The 23,227-nt window shown below is 45.5% G+C and overlaps 1 protein-coding gene and 1 long non-coding RNA gene across 5 annotated transcripts in view; both read left to right on the top strand.

The window, feature by feature from the left end:
• Positions 1–3,290, top strand: part of LOC147030275 (uncharacterized) — a 156,416-nt gene extending 153,126 nt beyond the window's left edge. Inside the window, exons 5-6 of one of the 2 annotated variants that reach the window (XR_015056288.1) lie at positions 1,143–2,702; positions 2,882–3,290. This is a non-coding gene — a long non-coding RNA (uncharacterized LOC147030275). Of the gene's footprint in view, positions 1–1,142 lie in introns of both variants that reach the window. The other variant, XR_015056287.1, reaches the window with a different exon arrangement.
• A 14,261-nt stretch (positions 3,291–17,551) lies between these two features.
• Positions 17,552–23,227, top strand: part of LNPK (lunapark, ER junction formation factor) — an 87,191-nt gene continuing 81,515 nt past the window's right edge. Inside the window, exons 1-3 of one of the 3 annotated variants that reach the window (XM_085874170.1) lie at positions 17,552–17,743; positions 20,069–20,227; positions 20,932–21,013. In XM_085874170.1, the coding sequence (XP_085730296.1) occupies positions 20,978–21,013 (36 nt within the window). In that variant the 5' untranslated portion in view covers positions 17,552–17,743; positions 20,069–20,227; positions 20,932–20,977. Of the gene's footprint in view, positions 17,744–17,975; positions 18,009–20,068; positions 20,228–20,931; positions 21,014–23,227 lie in introns of those variants that run through there. The other 2 variants (XM_085874169.1, XM_085874171.1) reach the window with 2 other exon arrangements.

The following is a 23,227-nucleotide window of genomic DNA, read 5'->3' as shown; positions in this document are numbered from 1 at the left end:
TTTTTAGTTGTGAGCCGAATTATTGCTGCATGTTAGTAGTTATGTGGAATATTATTATTAGTTAGCCAAATTATTTCTGCATGTTACTTGTTATCTCGAATATTATTAGTTGTTAGCCAAATTATTGCTGCATGTTACTAATTATCTGAAATATTATTGGAAGTTTGTTTTTCGAATTATTGCTGCATGCTACTAATTATCTGGAAAATTCTTCTTTTTTAGCTGTTATATTGCTGCAAGTTACTTGTTATCTGGAATATTTTTGAAGTTTATTAGTCAAATTATTGCAAGATGTTGTGAGTTATCTGGAATATTATAAGTTAATTTTTGTTTGCCAAATTATTGCTGCCTGTTACTAGTTATCCAGCATATTATTGGAAGTTTTTCACTGGATTATTGTTGCATCTTACAAGTTATCTGGAATATTATTAGATGTTGGTTCGGTTATCCAGTTATTATTTGACATTGGTTAGCCAATTTATTGTTGCATGTTAGTTAGTTATCCAGAATATTATTAGAAGTTTGTTAGCCAAATTATTGCTGCATGTCACTAGTTATCCAGAATATTATTAGAAGTTTGTGAGCCAAATTATTGCTACATGGTACTAGTTATCTGGAATATTATTAGTTTTTTGCCGAATTATTTGTGGATTTTACTAGTTATACAGAATATTCTTAGTTGTTTGCTGAATTATTGCTGAATGTTACTAGTTATCTAGAATATTATTAGTTGTTCTTCGAAATATTGCTGCGTGTTACTAAATATCCTGAAAATTATTAGTGGTTATCAAAATTATCGCTGCACGTTACGAGTTATCCAGAATATAATTAGAGGATGGTTAGCCAGATGATTCATGCATGCATGTTATGAGTGATGTATTTTCCCACTCAGTGCGAATATAAATAGAAGTTGGTTCGCCTGATTTTTACTGCATGCTACAAGTTAGCTGCATTATTATAAAAGGTTGCTCAGCTGGATTATTGCTACATGTTACTAGTTAGTGTTTGACAGAATATTATGAGATGTTGGGATTATTCTTTGATGTTAGTAAGCGAGATTACTGCTGCAAATGTTGCTGAATGTTGGTTTGCTCAATCCGTGATTGATGCGAGGGAACTTTATGTGTGGTTGCCTTCCCCAGCACCCTCCAGCGCAATGATCCAAAAGATCGGTTTCATTGGAGGCATTTTTCTCCTCAATGCGGTAATGAGCCTCGAAAGCCAGACATCATTCACAGGATGTGAGAGAGACATTTTTCTTCTCCTCGACGTGGTGATGAACCCAGGGACCCGGACATCATTTACTCTGTGTGAAACCCGCATATTCTCACATTGAATCCTCCTGGCTGCAAGCACGGTCGGACCCAATCCTTTAGCAGGATTTAGTGTGCAGCATCAATTGCATGAATGATCTGATATTTATCACCCCAAGCAGTAATTATTTATTAATAATATTCCTGTATAAAGTTGTGTGACGTGTTCCGGATACTTGCATTTACTCAAACTGACAAACACCTCACCTGAACCGGAGACCTTTCCACGTGCTCATGAAGTGGTTAATTAGCGCAGAAGTAGCCGTGCGTTAACAATTTAGCATCTAATAGATTATTACAGCAAATAACAGGTAATTCACATTCTATAAACTCTCCACAAAGAAAATAAAGCTTTTACTGTACGTATATGCAATCCGTAAAGTCAATGCATACAGTGCATGCCTCTGTGCATGCTGTGTATCATCACATGCTCTTCTGTACACACGAGTGCAAGGTTTTTCTCTCTGCCCCGTCCATTATCAAGATTACCTCTGCCATGCAAGGTGGACGGAGATTACGTTGTCACCCCTGACTGTTTGTCTATTTTTTCTGCCTGTGAACAGAATATCTCAAAAAGTTGTGGACAGATTCGGACGAAACTTGGCGGACAGGTCGAAGGGTGAGTGACAAGGACGAATTTATTCGATTTTGGTGAAGGTCCAAATCCGGATCCGGATCCGAGAATTGTTTAATTTTTCAAGTCATTCTTCACCATTGAGAGATTGGGACAAAAACGATATATATTGCAGAATATTTTTTTAAAACGACGGACACATTCGGATGAAACTTGGTGGATGAGTTCGGTAGGTGACAAGAACAAGCCAATTCGATTTTGGTTCATCCGAGAGTTATTTTTTTAATTTTAAGTGATTCTTTACCGTTGAGAGATCGGGCCCAAAACGATATAAATCATATTTTTAAAACTTCACAGACGGATTAGGTCGAAACTTGGTGGACGAGTTGGGCAGGTAACAAGTATGAGCACTCGCATTCCCACAAGTACAGTAATTACAGTGATTCACGAACAAGCAACATATGAACACAAATATAATATAATTCTCAAAATGTGAAGCTATTTTAATTCGAATCCAAATGCTTATACGATGCAACGAAAAACACGGCACTCCGTTAAAACATCACATCAGCAAAGAAAGTGAATTTAAAAAAAAGAACCAAAAAAAGTTCGTCCAGATCATCGACAGAGTGCAGTATTCTGATCAGCACGAGCGTGCAAACAGGCGGGGTCACGTGCGGTACGTACGGGTTCGCCTCCAAGTCGGAGCGCACGGCCGGTGTTCCGTGTACAGGGAGTTGTCGCCCGTCCCGGTAAAGGTGTTCGGTCACCAAATTGGAGGGGGGAAATGAGGGATCGGTGACGGTGTGCAGCAGGTAAGCTTGGTAACCTGCACGGTCACGTGGATACCGACGATCCATTTTCTGCGCCATTCTTCCCGGCCATTAACAACACCACTCTCCAGGACCATTAACACTTCGTCGATACTTCAATCTCACATTCCATGTCACGATGTGTGCGATGATCCCCTTTTCCGTGGCGCTCTTCCCCGCAGGCCACCATTAACACCTCGTGACCACGAGCACGGGCATCGCGAAACGCGACGACCAAGCGACACCATTGCCTGCTGGGTGATTCGATCATTCGATTGACTTGGTCATAAGCATCAGTAAACGGCTCGTCGTGAGCGACTCGACGAGGCGTTCACTTGACATCCAGGTGAGCTTCGGCCCTTCGGTGTGCTCCTTTTGGAGCGCGTTCCCTGTCGATCCTTGACGCAAAACGTAACGACTCATCGTCGCCGTGACCTCACAGAGTTCTCGCGCCATTAACACGAGTACAAAGAACATTTACATTTCGTTACGGAATTCGTACGTGCGACACTGCACGCACTATGTAACCACAAAACGTGCTTTACCTGACTGCTACAGGTATGCATCCGTAAAGGAAACCAACTCGTGATGTTCAGTCCAAAGAAAGATTTGCCTGGAAACGTTTCCTTAAGTGTTCTAGTTGGCCGGGCAGCGACAGACGGGGTTTTGTGTCTGCATGCCTGTGTCTGTCCAGGCCGGAACCTTTTTTTTACCATTTGAGTTTTTTGTCGTAAAAATTACAACAAACCTTTATTGTGAGAATATTGAGAAACACGAATGAATAATTATTGGGTCAAAAGGTCAAGGTCACGTAACATCACCAATTTTCATTCCATTGACTTGAAATTTGAAGATCGTTTGCGCATTGCATCACTGAATAGGCTCACCGGTTGAAAGCTGGAAGCTCATTGTATTTGAGGTCAAAAGGGTCAAAGGTCAAGGTCGCATAAAACGCTCAGTTTTCATCCGATTGACTCGCAATTTTGGCAGAGTTTGTATGTTTTGTCACTGAAACCTATTGTTTTTGAAGTCAAAAGCTCAAAGTCATATTAAATCGTCAATTTTCATCCGATTGATTGGAAATTTGAACAGAATTTGCATATTTGGTCACTGAATTGTTTCACCAATCAAAAGTTAGAAGCCTATTGTTTTGGAGGTCCAAAGGTCAACGTCGCAGTGATTGATTTCGCAAATACCGGCCTACGACCGCTTGCTTCTTTGTTTGTTTGGCTGTCTGTTTGTCCAGGCCATTACTTTTTTTTCCCTCCATTTGAGCTTTTGTCATCACATTTTCAACTAGAAAGGCACTCTGTGTAGAGCATACCTCTGCCACGTAATGCCTGATCCACGAGAACATACCGGGCCAAATACATTTTTGAACTAGAGGGGGAGCACTCGGAAGAGTGCAAACCCTCCGCCGCCAATACTGCTGGGTCACTTAAGTGAACCTGATATCCTATTAATTGTAGGTCAAAACGGATCAGACTCTACTGAACCACGATTGAATAAACTAAACTAGATCAACGCGCATGTAGAAATGCCAAAAAAATAAAATCGAATTTTTTTTGAAAAAAAAAAGTGCAAAATCTCTAAGTTTTTTTTTCCTCTAACAAATTTTTTTTGGGGGGGCGGGGGTTGGAAATCACTTAAAACATGTAGAAATGCAAAAAAAAATTCAAATATTTTTCAAATAAAATGGAAATTTGTTTGAAAAAAAGTTGCAAAATTTTTTTTTTTCCTCTAACAAATTTTTTTTTGGGGGGGGGGGCGGGGGTTGGAAATCACTTAAAACATGTAGAAATGCAAAAAAAAATTCAAGTATTTTTCAAATAAAATCGAAATGTTTGAAAAAAAGTTGCAAATTTTTTTTTTTTCTCAAACAAATTTTTTTGTTTTTGGTTGGAGATCACTTAAAACATGTAGAAATGCAAAAAAAAAATTCAAACATTTTTTCAAAATGGCCGCCATAGCGGCCATATTGGACTTTGGACCAAGTCCAAAATCTAATGGCATGATCCTTGGACCATACCTAATCCCCCCACCAAGTTTCGTCGAAATCCGTCCAGGAGTTTTTCCGTAATACTGTTCACAAACAAACAAACAGACAGGGGTGAAAACAGTAACCTCCGTCCATCTCCGATGGCGGAGATTAGAAATCATTCTATATATCGGTTTGGCTTTATCTCTCAATGGTGAAGAATCACTTAAAAAATTAAATAACTCTCGTATTCAGATCCGGATCTTCACCAAAATCGAACCAATTCTTCTTTGTCACACACCCAACATTTCTATCAAGTTTCGTCCAAATCAGTCCCCACCTTTTTGAGATATCGTGCTATATATCGTTTTTGTCCCTATCTCTCAATAGTGAAGAATCACTTTAAACATTCTATTAGTCGGATCCGGATCCGGATCTTTGCTGTTTTCATCAAGTTTAGTTTGAGTACAGAGTGGATGTGGGTGGGCTTTGCATTTTGTAATGCTTTTTAATTCAATGATTGTGACATCATGGATCTGAAATAGCTTGTTTATACATCATACATACGATGAAGACATTATGAGACATCATTGTACATTGACGCTAATTACCAAGAAATCCTCACACTTGGATAAAGGAACACAGACGATCCTCTACATTTCTTTCAATACAAGTCGAGGCTCATGGAGGAGCTATAACATCGAACAGATCAGGACACAACAGAACCAAAGGAATAGTAGAATGAGAAGGGGAAACACACAAACAGCAGGGATGACGGACAAAATAGGAGTTTTCGATAAATAAAGGATATGAGGAAGAATGAGGGTGAGGGGAGGACACACATTGCAAGAAAATACAGAAGAGGAAATCTCTCAGGAAGGAAAAACTGCAAACTTGGAAAGAGATGGGCTTTAGTACTGCAGCATAGCAAACCAATTGTTCGACTTTTCGTAAAAGCACCAAAATTGGTACATATGTTGACGAATGTATTCTGAACAATTCTGGATATGGAGCCACTCGAGATTTTGCCTTGGTCAGCTTTGGCGGCCATTTTGGAAAATGGCCGCCATTCTGCTTTTACAACATGGGATATCTGTCATTGTTATTCTCTTTGTAGGTTTCTCAGGGGTGATAAATACACCATGTGATGTGCATTTACAAAGGAAAACAATACAAATGTCATTTGTGTTGATTTATTATATTTCCAACCATTGTATTGCGGAAAAATGGTCATTTTTATGGGAAAATCCATTTTCGCACATAGCATCAGTGACAAGAAGAGGCGGACAGTCGCATCATGCTACATGTGGCTCATGTTGCAGAACATGACCACCGTCGGATTCAAGTTCGAACCGTAGACACCGACGTCATCGTCTTGGCGGTGATGATGGGCCGAGGTACTACCATGCGTGGATGAACTCTGGATTGCCTTTGGGACGGGCAAGAACTACCGCTACATCCCTGCCCATGAAATAGCTGCCTCCCTCGGTCCACAGAAGGCACGTGCCCTCCCTGTCTTCCACGCCATGACCGGATGTGACACGGTATTAGCATTCGTGGGGCATGGGAAAAAATCTGCCTGGGCCACATGGAACTCGTTTCCAGAACTGACAGATTCTCTTGTGACCCTGACCACCACGCCAATCAACATCCAGGATGACACAATGCACTGCATTGAAAGGTTTGTGGTGCTCCTGTATGACCGTACCAGTCTTTATATGGACGTCAACGAGGCCAGAAAGAAACTATTTGCCAAGAGGAACTCCGTCCAGCACATCCCACCTACCTACAATGCTTTGGAACAGCATGTGAAGAGATCAGTCTTCCAGGATGGCTATGTCTGGAGGCAGGTCTTGGTCCCTCAACCCGTGCTTCCATCACCAACAAGCTGGGGCTGGCAGCAAATAGAGGATGGGTCCTACGAACCGCTCTGGACCACACTCCCTGAGGCTTCAAAAAGCTGCTTCGATCTGGTGTCGTGCGGCTGCAAAAAACGCTGAAGAAACCGCTGCAAATGCAAGAAGGCTAATCTGCAATGCACTGGACTGTGTGCTTGTGAAGGAGAATGCCAGTAGACAGACGCAGTAGACACAGACTGAGATATGTAAATATCTTTATTTTCGTGACCACGAGCTGTTCGCTGTTAGGATTATTATTGCTGAATGTTACGAGTTATCTGGAATATTCGGATGAAACTTGGTGGATGAGTTCGGTCGGTGACAAGAACAAGCCTATTCGTTTTTGGTGATTTCCATCACTGATAGGAGGTGATGGAAATCCCCTCCCTTCCCATCCATCTTCGATGGCGGAGGTTAATAATGGCTTTTTTTACCGAAAATACTGGCTCATAATATTTGAATACGCCTTTTCATGGTCAATTTACTGAATTTTACACTTTCCTTATATCTACCACCAATACAATAAGAAAATAAGAGCATATAGCCAATTTCGCTGAAGTAGAATGGCGGCCATTTTGGAAAATGGTCGCCGAAGCTGACCAAGGCACAATCTTGGGTGGCTCCATATCTAGAATTGTTCGGAATGCATTATTCTACATGTGTACCAATTTTGGTGCTTTTATGCAAATTAGAACAATTTGATCTGAAATATCAGACTACACTGCAGGACTACTTGGGGAGGGTTAACGGGGGTAAAAAAAAAAAAAAAGTTCATGGTTTTGGATCGGGGATGATCTGAGATGGTGGTGAGCAGCAGTCTTGAAGACCTGGAGGGAAGAATGAGATTGAACAGAATGTGAAAGTTGGTTCCACGGGTAGGCAAAAAATAAAGGAGCGGATGAATGGAGGTGAGCAGTGATTCTGTATTTTGGGAGTTTCACCAGAATGAAGTTGCTGTCAGAAACCTGGGAGTGTGAGGAATAGAGCATGGATAGAGCAGAGGGTTTCAGACCAGAAACGAGGCGGTAGAATGTTTTCTTCCTTTTGGAACATCGTCCCAAAATCACAGAACATCCTCAACGTTTGGAACATTTTGGGACATTATCTTCAATGTAAAAATAACTTTTGGTTATTTATTTTTCTCATAATTTTCATTAACAATGAAGAAAAATGTTGATGTTTCTTTTTATGATTTGGTGTTGATTAGATGTTTACCCTTTCTTGTCTTTCACATGTATATTTACCATTGAAGCAATACATTGTTCCATTTCCACATCAAACACTTGAACTCATTATATACCTGGTATACTCCCCTTTTGAAATACCTACAATATTCTGCTCTTCATCAGACAAACATCTGAGGTTTTATCGATATTCTAAAAGTCCCAAGTCTTTGTGCATTCATCGTAAAAGGCCACTCAGGCCATTCAACCTGACCACCAAGTTTCATCCGAATCTGTCCACAACTTTTTATGATATCATGCTATACATCATTTTTGGCCCGATCTCTCAATGGTGAAAAATCACTTTAAAAATTCTGCTAGATCCAGATCCAGATCTTCACCAAAATCGAAACAATTCTTCATTGTCACACCCCCAACATGTCCACCAAGTTTAATCCGAATCCGTCCACAACGTTTTGAGACATCGTGATATATATCTTGTTTGGCCCTCTCTCTCAATGGTGAAGAATCACTTAAAAAAAAATTTAGTAGTTGGATCCGGGTCCAGATCTTCACCAAAATCTAATCAGTTCGTCCTTGTCACACCGAACCCGTCCACAAAATTTCACCCGGAACTGTCCACAATTTTTTGAGATATTCTGTACACAAACAGACAGAAAGGGGTGAAAACATAACCTCCTTCACTTTCGGTGGCAGAGGTAACAATCACAATAAAGATAAATGATGCAACCAACAGTAAAAAATAAAATCACCCCTTAACCCTAACGCGATACATGCCTGCGATACAAACCAAGTGAATGATAGAGTCCTTAACTACTCTACATTTAGGGCCCATTCAATCACATGACAAGATATACATAGGAAATTTACAAGACAATGAGAGGTTGCTGTCAAACTCAGCGGCTAAGCCATGCAGGAGTTCTGGTCAGTTCAACTCCCTTGGTGGGGAAATTGATTCGTGACGAGAGAGAGAGAGAGAGAGAGAGAGAGAGAAAGAGAGAGAGAGAAAGAGAGAGAGAGAGATAGAGAGAGAGAGAGAGAGAGAGAGAGAGAGAGAGAGAGAGAGAGAGAGAGAGAGAGAGAGAGAGAGAGAGATATGACCATGGCTGGTCTGCGTGGCATTTCTCAGCCGGTCAGCAGTTCGACACAACTGCAGGGCAAACTCATGGTCAAAGATGGAGTGAAACTCAAATCTGTGTGGGTGACTCAAGGTTCATATAATAGGTATGAAACCTTCTCTTCAGAAAGCACAACCTTCTCAAACAAAGCATAAACATCTCTCGCAACCACTGCCTTCCTCCTCCCTACGCCTGGTGAGTGACTCCTTAGACCGAACTCTGGCATCAACTGTCCCAGCTCCCAGTGTAATCCATCCATTCATTGGGACCATACACTGTGCAGAGCGTTGGTGCTGCCTAAGCAGTCTCCTTGACTATTGGGCACAATCCTGGACGGGTCGCCACTCCGACACAGTATACCAGCAAGCTCGTACGTATTTTGCCGACCTCGGAAAGATGACAGGAAGAGTCAACCCCACCTGGCATTAATTCAACAGCCGAGTGGGATTTGAACTCAGGATCCTAGGATCCCAAGCCTGCCACCCTAACCATTAAGCCAACACCAGGCATACAATGAACCATAATGTCGCATGAGTAACCGGTTTTTCCATGCACCCACTTCAGTGATTTTTAACTGCTAATTTGACAACACATAATTTTTGACACAACTGATCATTCTCCCATGGCGTCTTGCACCTCAGGGCTCTTGTGTGTGCTTTTTCGAAACAAACATTTAAACATACAGAGGAAAAGAACATAAATACCTTTCTCTCTCCATTGTTACCCTCACCCTTCTTCCTCAATTCCCCCCTCATCCCTTCCCCCTCACCCCCCCCCCCGTTTCAAATCTCACCTCCCACTCATCCTTCTCAAAACTGCCCCCCTTCACATCTACAAAGCCTCCCCTCCCTCTTCCTTAACAGTGAGGACCTCAAACATTTGGGGCCTTCGTTCTAACTTGACTGATCTCTCCATACAAGTTGCCACTGAGAAACCAAACATAACCTGCTTAACAGAAGCTTTCCTCCTTCAAGATATCTCTGACTCCTTAGTTTCTCTCCCTGGTTTCATACCTCCTCTGGTATGATAGACCTGAGCCTTGTTCTGGTGGCAGAGTTGCTCCCTTTATCAAAAACTCTATTTCTCACTCTCCATGCACTGCTCTCACTCCTCCACACTCCCAGGAATACCTCTGGCTCTGGCTTCCCCTCTGCTCACACCTCTTGTTTATCTCTGTGTCATACCGTCCACCAAACAGGGAAGACTCCATTTACATCTCACTCGCTGAAAACATGGACCAATTCTATCCACTCATCCAAACTCTCTCTTCCACACATGCAGTGACTTCAATTGTCACCATGCCAGTTGGCTGGGTGTGGGTACCTCTCTCCCCGGCCATGACACTTCAGCAAAGGACTTCTGCGACTCATTGGGACTGACTCAATCGGTCAACTTCCTGACCCGGATCTCAGCCAACGGTACTCCATCTCTTCTGGATGTGATTTTGACCAATTTCCCAGAAAATGTCGACCGTTCTTCTGACCATATGCTTGTGAAAGCGGTCATCTCTCTGGCTGTTATTAGAGAACCACCTCAGTGCCGACGAGTCTGGCACTTCACTCAGGCCAATTGGCAGGTTCTTAAAGTAGCCATCAAATTTCAAACTTCTAACCCATTTCTACTCTCTCTGGCATCAACTCATTCTGGGAATTCTTTCAAAGAAATTTGCTCTCTCTCATGCACAGATTTATCCCATCTCATCTTCAGTTGTTCTACCCTTTCTCGTGCCCATGGTACAGTGAAGCTTGTGGTGAGGCAGTTGGACTAAAACAAATTGCCTTTGCTCATGGAAGGCAAATCCTCCTGAAGACAATCTCAATTCCTTCCACAAAGCTCAGAACAAGTGTGTGTCTACCCTGAGATGAGCCAGGAAACAAAATCTTTCTCATCTCAAGTCTGAGCTCTAACCTGTCTCCCTCCTCCAAATCCTGGTGTCACCTAGTTAAGTCCGTTACTGGTGTATGTTCCCCCTCCATCCCCTCCCTTACCTCAAATGGCTGCACTGCTGACACGGCACGCAAACAGGCTGAATGCCAAAACTCCGTGTTTGCTTCTAAATCTAGTGTCCCAAACCCATCGCTTTCTGTACCCACCTTACCCAGTTGTACCCAGTTGTGCCTGGATTCTGTGTCCTTTTCTCCTGACAAGGTGGAGAGCTTGATGTCAAACCTCAACTCAGATTCTGCAACCTGTCCAGGTGGCATCAGCCCACGTGTCCTAAAAACCTGCTCTGCTGCTCTTGCTCACCCTCTCCCTGTTCTATTCACCCTCTCATTTTCTCGAGGTCATCTGCCATCTGCTTGGAAATCAGAAAACATTGCCACTGCATAAAAAGGTGCAAAAACGGATCCCTGCAACTACAGACCAATCAGTCTGCTCCCAATCATCAGCAAGGTTATGGACTCCATCATCACTTCCGACATCAAATCCTTCTTCTCTAATGCTTGATTTCCAACTATCAATTTCGATTTATACCAGGTCACTCAACCCTGGACATGCTACTTCTGCTTTCCCAACAATGGATTGGGGTCCTAAGTGCCAAACATGAGATCAGAGCCGTCTCCCAAGACATATCGCGAGCTTTCGATATGGTCTGGCATCCTGCACTGCACACCAAACTCTTGTTACGGTTGCCAAGGCAATCTCCACTCATGACTCGCGGATATCCTCTCCTGTCACAGTCAAAGCAGGGCTCTTCAAGGAATTCTCTCATCTCCTCCTCCTGTCCAGGCTGGAGTTCCTCAAGACACTGTCTTGGCTCTGTGCTTTTTCTGGTTTTCATCAATGATTTCTCCGACTCTGGAAAATCCTCTTTATCTCTTTGCTGATGACTGCACCCTCTGCCGTACTATCTGTCATTCCTCAGATCGGTAACCATAACCACTGAACGGTACTTTAAAGTTATCCAGAAGTTCTGGGTTGCATTGACGAGGAAGCGCTGCATCAACAGGGCTCTGCAAGAAGTTGCTAATGCACGGCATCGGCCACACCCTGGTAAACCGTGTTGGCTCGCGGGCTAAACTAGATGAGGGTAGCACACAGAAAGTCTCTGCGTGTGATGGAGTACATCCAGCTCCAAATTTTCGAAGTGCACGAAGTTGATGAAACAGATGTGCTGATTGAATCCAGGCCACTTACCAGTCCTTTAATCAACATTTCCAGTTCATCGCCAAGTAAGAATTTCTTGAAGGAGTGATTGTCGGGCACTACCAAGGCACATTGGTGACATCACTGCTGTGAAACTCAGCATGGGGTTCAGTGTCAGCTTAGTAGGAATTGTATGTTGGCATCATTGTTGGCATCATACTGCAACAACTTACTAGTGTCCCAAATGTTGCCTAATCAACCCCGGATAAGTTAGGCAGCCACACCTGAATCGACAGGACGTGCCAACGCGGGAGAGCCGAGCCAAGGATAACGGGGTTTTAGTTATCTGGATGGTGTACAGATCGCATGGGATTTATGACACTGGATGAACGATCGGACTAGGTGTCGGGCAGATGCATAAACCTAGTTGTATCCCATACAGGAAAGTGTCCATTATACATGTGCAGGGTGGTAAAAGGATAAACCCTCGACCCTGAACGTCATATAGTCCTACAGCGTAGTCTGATATTTCAGATCAATTGTTCAAATTTGCATAAAACTACCAAAATTGGTACACATGTGGAATAATGTATTCCGAACAATTCTAGATATGGAGCCACCCGAGATTGTGCCTTGGTCAGCTTCCGCGACCATTTTCCAAAATGGCCACCATTCTACTTTAGCAAAATTGACTATATGCTCTTATTTTCTTATTGTATTGGTGGTAGATATAAGGAAAGTGTAAAATTCAGTAAATTGACCATGAAAAGGTGTATTCAAATATTATGAGCCAGTATTTTCGGTAAAAAGCCATTATTTGATTTGTAAATTGCTGCTCTCCTGAAACTTTTCTCTGAAAAGTACCCATTATTGCCTGGAGAACAAGAGTCAAATGATATTCATCACATTCAATGGGTTTGGAATCAACAAAAATTGCATTATAGATTACATACTTTACTCTATTTTGAAAAGGGAACTGATAATCGTGATAATGAAAAACTCAGAAAATGTAGTCAAATTATTGCACACTTCACTTTGAAGCGGCTACGGTTTACTGTCTACTACCATTCTACCAGGACACATGGTGCACGCATACATCAGTCTAGTACAATATGAGTTTCTGAGCTCAAGTGTACTGGCTCTGGATCAAGAAGTCAACACTTTTATAAGTAATGCGACTTTGCATTTGCACATTCTAAGCTAGGCCGATATCTCAGTCTGTGTCTACTGCGTCTGTCTACTGGCATTCTCCTTCACAAGCACACAGTCCAGTGCATTGCAGATTAGCCTTCTTGCATTTGCAGCGGTTTCTACAGCCTTTTTTGCAGCTTTAGACACCACGACACCAGCTCAAAACAGCTTTTTGAAGCCTCAGGGAGTGTGGTCCAGAGCGGTTCCTCGGACACATCCTCTGATTTCCGCCAGCCCCAGCTTGTTGGTGATGGAAGCACGGGTTGAGGGACCAAGACCTGCCCCCAGACATAGCAACCCTGGAAGACTGATCTCTTCACATGCTGTTCCAAAGCATCGTAGGTAGGTGGGATGCGCTGGACGGAGTTCCTCTTGGCGAAGAGTTTCTTTCTGGCCTCGTTGACGTCCGTATATGGACTGGTGCAGTCATAGAGGAGCACCACAAACCTTTCAATGCAGTGCATCGTGTCATCCTGGATGTTGACTGGCGTGGTGGTCAGGGTCACAAGAGAATCTGTCAGTTCTGGAAACGAGTTCCATGTGGCCCATTCTTCCCATGCCCCACGAATGCTAATACCGTGTCACATCCGGTCATGGCATGGAAAACATACTACTACTACACCAATATTACCAATTACAACACTACTTCCACCACTACCACCACCACAACAAAATACTTCTGAACCTGTCACTGATGCTGTGTGCAAAAATGGATTTTCCCATAAAAATGACCATTTTTCCCCAATACAATGCTTGGAAATATAATAAATCAACACAAATGACATTTGTATTGTTTTCCTTTGTAAATGTACATCACATGGAGTATTTATCACCTCTGAGAAACCTACAAAGAGAATAACAATGACATATCCCATGTTGTTAAAGTAGAATGGCGGCCATTTTGGAAAATGGCCGCCAAAGCTGAACAAGGCAAAATCTCAAGTGGCTCCATATCCAGAATTGTTCAGTATACATTAGTCAACATATGTACCAATTTTGGTGCTTTTATGAAAAGTCGAACAATTGGTTTGCTATGCTGCAGTACTAATACTGGCCATGGACGCGAGTTTTACTGGTAAATCATGGAACACTGTCTGAACCAAGTGTTTCCAATGTCAGGAGGTTAAGAAAGAAGATCTAAAGTCCCCCCAGGCCAATCCTGCCAAAGGAGGAGATGATGGGTATATGAACTTGGCAAGGAATATTCCTCTGTTTCACTCACTCAATGCACTACCAATCAAGCTCGACCCTGCAAGACTTGACGAAGGTGGTGGGATTGAAGAAACCTTGAGACAAAACAAGGCACGATATCATGAGAGTTGCAGGCTTCTATTTAACAACACAAAGTTACACAGAGCTGAAAAAAAGATAAATCCCTGCAAGTGCTCGTGATGAGGGAAGTCGAAGTAAGATCCCACGAAAGGTCCAAGAAGCTAAAACACAAGAATGTTTTCTTTGCGAAACCCAAGGGGGTGAGCTTGGAGAAGCAATGACAATGAAATTGAATAAGAGAATAAACAAATGTGCAAAAACACTCAGTGATAGAAAACTCCTTGCCAAACTGAGTGTAGATGTCGTAGCACAAGAACTGAAATATCACCCTGCCTGCTTGGTGGCACTGTATAACCCAGAACGAGACCACCTGAAGGCGCAGGAGCAAGAGAAAGCACAGGAGCACTGGAAGGAAGCATAACCAATTGCTTTCTCCGAACTAGTCACCTTCATTAGTGAGATGAAAACTGCCAGTGATAGTACAGATCCACCCATTTTCAGGCTTGCTGATATGACCATGCTTTACAAGCAGAGGCTGGAGAGATTCGTTGTCCTCATGTACGACAGATCAAGCGCAGCCACTGGTGTGGACGGAGCAAGACTGGATCTCTTTGCCCGCAAGCAGAGGCCATACAACTCAATTCCACCAACACAGGCAGCCCTCAAAGAACATGCAAAGCGTGCGGCCTATCAAGTTGGGATCATCTGGGGCCAGGCAACCATCTCCAGTCCAGACACGAGCAGTCCCGCTGAATGGAGACGGACACAGAAAGGAGAGACGTGGCAGATATGTTGGACAACACTACCCCCTATTGCAGCCAGCTGTCAGGAACTGACCAAGTGTTCCTGTAAGAAAGGTTGCAACCGGAGATGCAAGTGCTTTCAGTCAGGGCTCCCCTGCACAGCACTCTGCAGCTGCATATGTGGACAGTAGCAGCTGGAGGAGCATTCGCATGGTATGCATAACTTTGAACATTTACTAGCCAGGGCCCGGTTGCAGAAAGGCCTTAGCTTCATATGACAATCATTAAAGTGGTGCAAAATCAGAAAAAGTGTGTGTCAGGGGGCTTTAAAAACAGGAAAATCCACTCCAGCAGGCTTGAAAACATAGGGATCCACACCTAGATCATGCAAATCGGACAACTACAAATACTTCTAAGCAAAAAGTCAACTTCAGGAGGCTAACTTGGCGGCCATCTTGAAAAATGGCTGCCATCTTGGATTTTCAAATGGCCAATCAGGCAGATTTGATTAGAATCCCCTGGAGAACAAATGTGCCAAATTTGATGCTTATATTATCATTTGCACAATTCCTCTCAAAAATTGCTGTTATCTGCCCCACTAGTGCCAGACCGTGTCAAAAGCAGGCGATATGTCCATTGTTAGGAGAGCAGAAGCAGCATATCCAGGGTAGAGTGACCTGGTCTGAAACCAAATTGATGATCGGAAATCAAGCCATTGGAGAAGAGGAAGGATTTAATATCTGAAGCGATGATGGATTCCATCACCTTGCTGATGATTGGGAGAAGGCTGATTGGTCTGCAGTTGCAGGGATCTGTTTTTGCACCTTTTTTATGCAGGGCAGTAATGTTTGCTGATTTCCAAGCAGATAGCAGATGATCTTGAGCAAATGAGAGGGTGAATAGAACAGAGAGAGGGTGAGCAAGAGCAGAGGAGCAGGTTTTTAGGACACGTGGGCTGATGCCGTCTGCATCGGTTGCAGAATCTGAGTCGAGGTTTGACAGCAAGCTCTCCACTTTGTCAGTTGAAAAGGACACAGAGTCCAGGGACAGTTGGGTGTGACTGGGTAAGGTGGGTCCAGAAAGTGATGGGTTTCGGACACAACATTTCGATGCAAACACCGAGTTTAGACATTCAGCTTTTTCACGTGTGGTATCAGCAGTGCGGCCATTTGTGGTAAGGGAGGGGGTGGAGGGAGAACATACACCAGAAACAGATTTGATTAGACGCCACCATGATTTGGAGGAGGGAGAGAGGTTTGAGAGTTCAGACTTGAGCTTTGAAAGATGTTGTTTTCTGGCTCTCCTGAGGGTAGATACACACTTGTTCCGAGCTTTGTGGAAAGAACTGAGATTGCCCTCAGTTGGGTTTGCTTTCCATGAGGCAAAAGCAAGTTGTTTCAGGACAACTGCCTCACCTCAAGCTTCAGTGAACCAAGGGCGGGAGGAAGGGTCGGACAACTGAAGACGAGAGGGGATAAATCTGTGCATGAGGGAGAGCAAGTTTCTTTGAAAGAATTCCCAGAATGAGTTGATGTTGGAGAAATTAGCGATGGGAGACCATTCTTGAAATTTGGTGGCTGCTTGGAGACTCTGCCAGTCGGCTTGAGTGAAATGCCAGACTCGACGGCGGTGAGGTGGTTCTCTGATAATAGCCAGAGAGATGTCCACTTTGACAAGGACATGGTCAGAAGAACCGATTGGAGTGATGGAAGAACTGAAGATATTTTCAGGGAAATTTGTCAAAATCAGATCCAGAACAGATGGATTGTATTATTACAGGTTATTGTGATTGTTTTTTCCTCCTCTCCGTCATCTCTTTTCGTTTGTTAGTTGTCGGTTGGTTTGTTCCCTTCGTGTTTGATCCTCTCTTTCCCTTCCCCTACTCTCCAAAACAGGATGAGGATGTGTCACGTGCCAGTCATGTGACCTGAAACAGCAATTTCATTGTTGAAGGTGAAATTAAACGTGAAACGCATTTGCTTCTTCATTCACTCTAATTATTCGTTGGAACACCAATGATCTGCAATAATAGCGCGTAAATGCATCTCTGCAGATTGATTCAATAAACCACAGTTAAATTTCAAATACTCGAACTGTATTAAATATAATCGCAAGTTACTACATTTACTATTCGGATTATACTCGGAAAATTCAATAAACGAATCTCTCACAGAACTAATATTACGTGCGATCTTAGATGCGGTGTATAAGTTAACACTGTTCGGCTTGTTCTATCATTGCTTTTTCTTTCTTTGAGTTTTTTCTTTGGCAAAGAAAGCTGTCGCTGATTTAAAAATTGTGCATTGTTTTTTCTCAGAGGTAAATCCTCGTAATTATGTTGGAATGCAACGTAATTTTTGAGTTTGAATAGAGGAAGAAGATTCCTGAAAGAAAAAAAAACGAACTGTCAACCTGGCGGTGGAGTGATAGATTTTGCAGCTTTTCAGGAGACGAACGGGGAATCTTTACCTGGAATCTTCACCTGGAAATTATTACGTTGATTATATTTTGCGAGCTGTGAAAATAACATGAGCAACCATTTCATTCAGTAAGGAAGAGGAAAGAAAGGCGAGGTAATTTGTTCATCGACTCGTACATGTGTGTGAGTGCCGGGCGCTTGTTTTCTCATTTGCTTGGTCGTGGTTAGTGAGCGAAAGTTACGTGTACATGAAGTACAGTCCGTCACGTGAGGAATCCGAACCTATCAAAAGATCATCAACCTACATGTCCGAAAATATGTACGTTCTTGGATCCATTTTAACCGCCAAAGTCAGCGAAGTTATCTTCTCTCTCTCTCCGTCATAGTCTGTGCTGGATACTCGATGCAGCGCTGGACACGTACGTGACGCCTCGCCGCTTGCCTTTGCAGACAGGGCCCTGCCATCGCTGCACGCCCGCGCGCGAGGGGCCACGCCACCGTTGCCCGTGCGCCAGCATCCACGCCAGCCACCATTGCCCACGCACCAGGGGCCACACCACCGTTGCCCACATGCCAGGGGCAACGCCACCGTTTCCCACGAGCATGGGGCCACACCACCGTTTCCCGCGCCCGAGGGGCCACGCCACCGTTGCCCACGCACAAAGGGCCACGCCACTGTTTCCCGCGAGCATGGGGCCACACCACCGTTTCCCGCGCCCGAGGGGCCACGCCACCGTTGCCCACGCACAAAGGGCCACGCCACCGTTTCCCGCGAGCATGGGGCCACACCACCGTTTCCCGCGCCCGAGGGGCCACGCCACCGTTGCCCACGCACAAAGGGCCACGCCACCGTTTCCCGCGAGCATGGGGCCACACCACCGTTTCCCGCGCCCGAGGGGCCACGCCACCGTTGCCCACGCACAAAGGGCCACGCCACCGTTTCCCGCGAGCATGGGGCCACACCACCGTTTCCCGCGCCCGAGGGGCGATGCCACCGTTGCCCACGCGCAAAGGGCCACGCTACCATTGCCCACACGTGAAGGGCCACACCACTGTTGTCCGCACACGAAGGGCCACACCACCATTGCCCACGCGTGAGGTTGCACACTGCTGTTGTCCGCCTGCCCGTGAGGTCGCACGCCGCGTTGTGCACCCGTCCATGCGTGAGGTCACACACTGCCGTTGTCCGTCCGCCCATGAGTGAGGTTTTATGCCACCATTGTCCGCCTGTGTGGGGATGCACATTGCCGTTGTCCGCCCGCCCGCCCGCCCATGCTTGAGGTTGCACGCCGCGCGTAAGGTGGCACACCACCGTTTTCCATTTGCCTGCGCTTGAGATTGCACACCGCCGTTATCTGCATGAGGTTGCACGCCGCCGTTGTCCGCCTGTGAGGTTGCACACTGCCATTATCCACCCATCCGCGCTTGAGGTTGCACGCCGCCGTTGTCCACCCATCCGCGCTTGAGGTTGCACGCCGCCGTTGTCCACGCGTGAGGTTGCACGCTGCTGTTGTCCGCCCGGTCGCGCTTGAGGTTGCATGCCGCCGTTATCCAACCGCCCACGCTGGAATTTGCATGCCGCCGTTGTCCACTTGCCTGCGCCTAAGGTTGCTCATCGCTGTTGTCCGCCCGCCCGCGTTTGAGTTTGCACGCTGCTGCTGTCCGCCCACCTGAACGTGAGGTTGCACGTCGCCGTTGTCCGCGCGTGAGGTTGTACGCTACCATTGTCTGCGCGTGAGGTTGTACGCCTCCATTGTCTACCCGCCCGTGGGGTTGCACGCCACCGTTATCCGTCCATCCACGCGTGAGTTTGCATGCCGCCGTTGTCCGCCCGTCCATCCCTGAGGGTGCATGCCGCCGTTGTCCGCGCGTGAGGTTGCACGCCGCCGTTGTCCGCGCGTGAGGTTGCACCCCGCTGTTGTTTGCCCGTCTGTGAGGGTGTACACCGCCATTATCCGCCAGTCCGCGCGTGAGATTGCACACCACCATTGCACTCCACCGTTATCCGTCCGTCCACGCGTGAGTTTGCACGCGGCCGTTGTCCGCCCATCCATCCCTGAGGGTGCACGCCGCCGTTGTCCGCGTGTGAGGTTGCACCCCGCTGTTGTCCACGCATGAGGTTGCACTCCGCTGTTGTCCGCGCGTGAGGTTGCACCCCGCTGTTGTCCACGCGTGAGGTTGCACCCCGCTGTTGTCCGCGCGTGAGGTTGCACCCCGCTGTTGTCTGCCCGTCTGTGAGGGTGCACGCCGCCGTTATCCGCCAGTCCGCACGTGAGGTTGCATGCCGCCGTTACCCGTCCGCTCGTGAGGTTGCACGCCGCCTTTGGCCGCCCGTCCATGAGGGTGCACACCGCCATTATCCACCCGTCCGCACGTGAGGTTGCACGCCGCTGTTATCCGCCTATCCCCACATGAGGTTGCACGCCGCCGTTGTCCGCTTGCCCGAGCGTGAGGTTGCTTGGCGTCATTGTCAACACAGGACTGCCTGTGCATTCGGGATCCTGCTGAAACCGCCTGTGGTGTGGAGTTTCTTCACTCCTGCCTTGGCCCACCCAGGCCTGCGGGGCCCTTAATCTCCTGTGTGGGCCCATACGCAAGTGCGGGGCCCTAACACTGACCCAACAGCACATCTGCCCATGTGAGGTCCTGCTCTCCCGCTTATGCGGCATCCTGCCCCACTGACACTATTCACTTGTGCATTTTGGGTCTCCACTGCTCCCGCCAAAGCCTACTAGCATGTGCTTGGTCTTTTCCACAAGCACTTGGCCTCGCCCTCTCGTCCGCAAACTCTTGGCCTCGCTTCTCACCTGTGCTCTTGGCTTCGCCCGTGCGCTCTTGGCTCCTCCCGCTTGGTCTCGACATGCTTGCTTGGCCTTGCCACCTCACCTGTAATTCTGGGTCTTGCTTCCTCGCCTGTGTTTGGCTTCGCCCATGGGCGCTTGGCATCGCTTCCTCTCTCCCTCACCCCCATGCTCTTGGCCTCTCCCCACATACTTTCCCTCGCCAGGGCATGCTTTACCTCACCCCCCTCCCCCCCTCAAGGCCACACATGCAGGGAACCTCAGTGCCCATCTGTGTGCTGTGCCTTGCCATGTGCAGCCATGACCTCTCTTGGCCCTCACTTATCGGGCCTCGCCGCCTGCAGCCGCGGAACCTTTCCAGCCGCAGCGCCTCGCAGGCCACGGTTGCGGCGCTGTCGTTCCTTGCTTGTTGTGATTTTTTTTGATTGCGGTTGATTTTGTTTCTGCTGCTGTTCTCGATGTTGTTGATCTTGCTTCCACCATGATAGCATTTTTGATTGCAGAAGAGCTGTTTTTGTGACATTGATCTGTTTCTTTCCAGACAAATTTTTTTTTTCTGAAGACGGGGAATTGTTTCCTGAACCGAAATGGGAGCTGTGCTTTCCTCATGGCGTCTAGGTCGGGTAAGAGTTGTTGCTTTATTAAATTATTTGGATAATAATAACTTTGATTGTTTTAACCAGTGGACAAATATCCAGTGTGGGCTGCATTGACTTACTGGGCTCTGGGATGTCTGAACTGAATGCTTTCTTCCTCTTGAACTCCATGTAATGAGGAATCCTCAGGAAAAGAGCTGTTTTGGGTGTTTGGTGTTTGTTTCAAACACATAGAACAGATCAGAATGTAACAGAACAAAAACGAACAGCAGAATGAGGAGGGAAATGAACCAACAGCAGGGAAAAGGGGCAAAACAGAGGGAGACTTGGAGAATAAAGGATGTGGGGAAGAATGAGCGCCAGGGGAGGACACGGGGTGAACAAGAAGGATACAGCCGCAAACTCTCAGAAAGGAAAAAAAATGGAAACTTGGAAAGAGGTATTGTTGCAGAGGGTTGTCTAACCCTAACCCTAACCTGAACCCTAACTGCTCGGTTCGGTTCCAGTTTATTTAACACACCTTCTTGACCCATGGGTTAATGGGGGTATAAAATATCATGGTTGTCAATGGGGGTGAACAGATCACGGTTGTCAATGGGTGATCTGAGATGGTGGTGAACAGCTGTCCTGCAGCTGACAAAGCAGAGGGTGCAAGACCAAAAAGGCAGTAGAATAGACCAACAACCTGACTATGATGTGACCTTTTCTCAGTAAACTGGAACAAAAGGACAAGCATTACCTCATTCATTACCACCACCAACGAAGATGGACTGAGGTTGTTTTCACCCCTGTCTGTCTGATTGTGTGTAAACTTATGTTTGTAGACACAAGGACCGATGGACCGACAGACAGAAGTGAACCAATTGCTTAACCCCGTTTTTCGCTTTATGTGTTTGCGGGGTAAGAATCTCGCGGGCATGTCCTCCCTCTGGGCGAGAGTACCCGTCTGAGTTTATCAGAACTCGGGCGTTCTGCGTACATGCTGGACACGTACATGTTGGAATATGTGCACCAGAGTAAGGCGAAAGTACTTTCTTGCCCGATGTCCTTGGGTGGCCACTTCAGGGTATTGGGGTTTGAACCAGAAGTAGAACCAGGTTTGGAACCTCCACATAGACCCAAGAACTGTTAAATGTCAATTGTGGAGTTTTGGTCACATCCACATTTGCTCCATTATTGTAAGAATTAAAGTGGGGTTGAGTGAGTGGAATATTTTAAATATCCTGTTTCTTTTGTATATTTCTGATTATATCTCCCCAAAATCGTTTGTATTCGATTTGGATACTTTTTTTTAATGAATTCTGAGTTTGGCCAAAAAATTGTTACCATATGAGTGCTTGCCTGATCTGGATCTGGATTTGTTTACTGTCTCTAAGGGGTTTTTTTAATTTTTTTTAATTTTAATTCACTTAAAACTGGACTGACGTCTCCTCGTTGATATAATGATAGATTGCCCCCTCGCATGTGACGTTGCGGTAATTACTATAAATCTGTGGGGTTGGCATGCTAACAACCTACCTCCCAATTAAAGTCTCTTAAAGATAAATGGCTAACAGGAATACCAAGAGGTGTCTGAGTGCTGGGTGAGAAGGTGCCAAAGTGCCAAAGAAATGGATGTTGAGTGGGGATCGGTCAGACCTTCTTTTGTGATTGAAGCCACACTGTGGCACTTGCATGAGGTTACTCCTCCCCCACCACTCCCTCTTATTTTTAAACCTCTTAATGACCACTTTATCTCTTGAGTTTGTGGCTGCTGCAGTACAGAAACTTCCCTTTCTTTTATTTCTGAATATTATTTCTGGTCACACTGCCTTGCTTTCATTGTTCATGTTCGATGGAATGGTCAGTTCATGTGACTTGAGTCATCATTATTAGTCCCCTACAGGCTTCACCGAAGGGGATTATAGATTTTGCTCTCCATTTGTCAGTCAGTCTGTCCATCCATTCATCCCACCTGTGGTTTTTCTGACTTTTTCCCCATACCCTTCAACATATTCAACTGAAACTTGGTACGTGACTTTACAATTATAACTTACAGAACAAGTTAAAGTTTCTGTGCGTTTTGTCAATTTTTCACGGAGTTATGCCCTTTTTAGACTTAGAATATATCAGTATTCAGCTGCCCTGACTCAACCTCAATAAAATCTTGCACAGCCATTATATGAAGCAGCACAGATTGGCATGCCTCAAGCCTTAGGCCTGGGTGTTAGTCTATGGCCCAGTGCAATTGGAATGATCCTC

The sequence above is a fragment of the Eptatretus burgeri genome, chromosome 3 (genome assembly GCF_056783735.1).
Source record: "Eptatretus burgeri isolate ZD-2024b chromosome 3, Ebu_testis_v1, whole genome shotgun sequence".
Lineage (NCBI taxonomy): Eukaryota > Metazoa > Chordata > Myxini > Myxiniformes > Myxinidae > Eptatretus > Eptatretus burgeri.
The sequence above is the reverse complement of the archived record's forward strand: the minus strand, read 5'-3'. Positions and strand labels throughout refer to the sequence as shown.